At 52.2% G+C, this 1,713-nt stretch overlaps 1 protein-coding gene across 1 annotated transcript in view; it reads right to left on the reverse strand.

Annotated features, from left to right (window-relative positions):
* LOC106819826 overlaps positions 1-1,713 on the reverse strand; it is a gene marked incomplete at its 5' end in the record, with an annotated part of 6,662 nt that overhangs the window by 782 nt on the left and 4,167 nt on the right. The window contains 3 exons of the mRNA XM_014824406.1: positions 103-258; positions 520-676; positions 1,303-1,527. Coding sequence (XP_014679892.1) covers positions 103-258; positions 520-676; positions 1,303-1,527 — 538 coding nt within the window. The remainder of the gene's footprint in view (positions 1-102; positions 259-519; positions 677-1,302; positions 1,528-1,713) is intronic.

The raw sequence follows: 1,713 nt of genomic DNA on the forward strand, positions 1-1,713 counted from the left end.
ACACACACACACACGACACACGACACACACACACACACACACACACACACACACACACACACACACACACACACACACACACACACACACACACACACACACGCACCCCCACGCACCTTGTAGTGCAGGTCGTTGCAGTTGGTTCCATTACACAGCAGAGCCTCGCATCCCACACCCTCAGCAAACATTGAACCCTGGCAGTATAGCTTTTTCATGAGTGGATGCGGCAGCGGTGGAGGACTCGTACAGAACCTATACCTGCAACATTCAAGCTCCCAATCAGAATAAAATAACGAATAAATTTACAATTATAAGTATAAAATAAGCACACAAATATATAATTTGCTGTATTTAAAATCGAATAATTATTAATAAATTATTGATAATATTTATCAATTTAATTTTTTTTAATTGTTACAAAAACGATGATTAATATATATATGAACTAATTTAATAATTCAACGATAATAATGATAACGATATCCGGTAACAAGCTATTAATTACAGGTAAGCTGATACCTGCTGACGGGCACAGGCGAGTCGTCTACGACGCTGGTCGCTGTTGTGTTAACGTCGACGTCAGCGATACCAGTGAGGGGGGCGCCACGCTCGCACATGCAGGTCGAGAATTCCGCCGATAGGTTGCGCCAGTCGGTCCAGCCGCCGTAGCGACCGTCTGTGGATGAGAGAGTAGTGTCAGGCTAAGCTGGGGTGTGTGTGCGTGTGCGTGTTTACACACATACGCACGCGCACACACACACTCTCACTCTCTCCTCTCTATCTCTCTTCCTTTATTTATCTATCTCTCCCTCTCCTTTTTCTGTCCTTATCTTTCTCCCCAGTCTATCTATCTTTCTTTCCCCATTTGTTCATCGCTTTCTTTATCTCTTTCTCACTTGTTCGACCCTCCCTCTCCCTCTCATTACAGCATATGGATCACACTCCCTCACCCTATCTCTTTCTCTCTCTCTGTCTCGTTCACTCTCACTTTCTTTCTATAAATCGATCTATCTATCTCTCCCTTCCTCCCTCCCTCTCACCCCCTCCATCCCTCACTCCCTCTCTCCCACCCTCCCTCCCTCCCTCTCTCTATCCCCCTCCCGTCCTCCCTCCCCTCCCTCCCTCTCCCTCTCTCCATCCCTCCCTCCCTCTCTCCATCTCCCTCCCACCTCCCCCCCTCCCCTTTCTCTCTCCCTCCATCCCTTCACGACCTCGCGCCCCCTCTCTTCCCTCCTCCCTCCCTCCTCCCTCCCTCCCTCCCTCCCTCCCTCTCCCCTCCTCCCTCCTCCCTCCCTCACTCACTCGGTCGGCACGTCCCGTCTTTCTGTCGCATGCCGAAGCAGTCAATGTAGCGAACGTGACCGGCGGGACAGTCGCTGTCCCAGTATGAGTAGAACTCGCTTGCGACCAAAGCATGCGACACGACCTCCGTGAAGATGCAGGACGCCGACGTCTGCTTGAGTCCGAAAGTCAGGCAGACGACGACGGCGCTGTCGCCATAGGAACAGCTGTTCTTCCAGATACCACCTGTACGTGGGAGGTGAAGAAAGGGCGAGGTGACGTAGTGGTGTGATGGGGGAGGGTGAGGAGACGGGGGAGGAGGGGGACGGGAGAGTGGGGGAGGAAGGAGGGGGGGGGGTGGTGGAGTGGTTTGATGGGGGAGGGTGAGGAGACGGGGGAGAGGGGGAGGGAGGAGGGGGGAGGTGATGTAGT

The sequence above is a fragment of the Priapulus caudatus genome, unplaced genomic scaffold (assembly GCF_000485595.1).
Source record: "Priapulus caudatus unplaced genomic scaffold, Priapulus_caudatus-5.0.1 Scaffold4679, whole genome shotgun sequence".
NCBI classification, from domain to species: domain Eukaryota; kingdom Metazoa; phylum Priapulida; class Priapulimorpha; order Priapulimorphida; family Priapulidae; genus Priapulus; species Priapulus caudatus.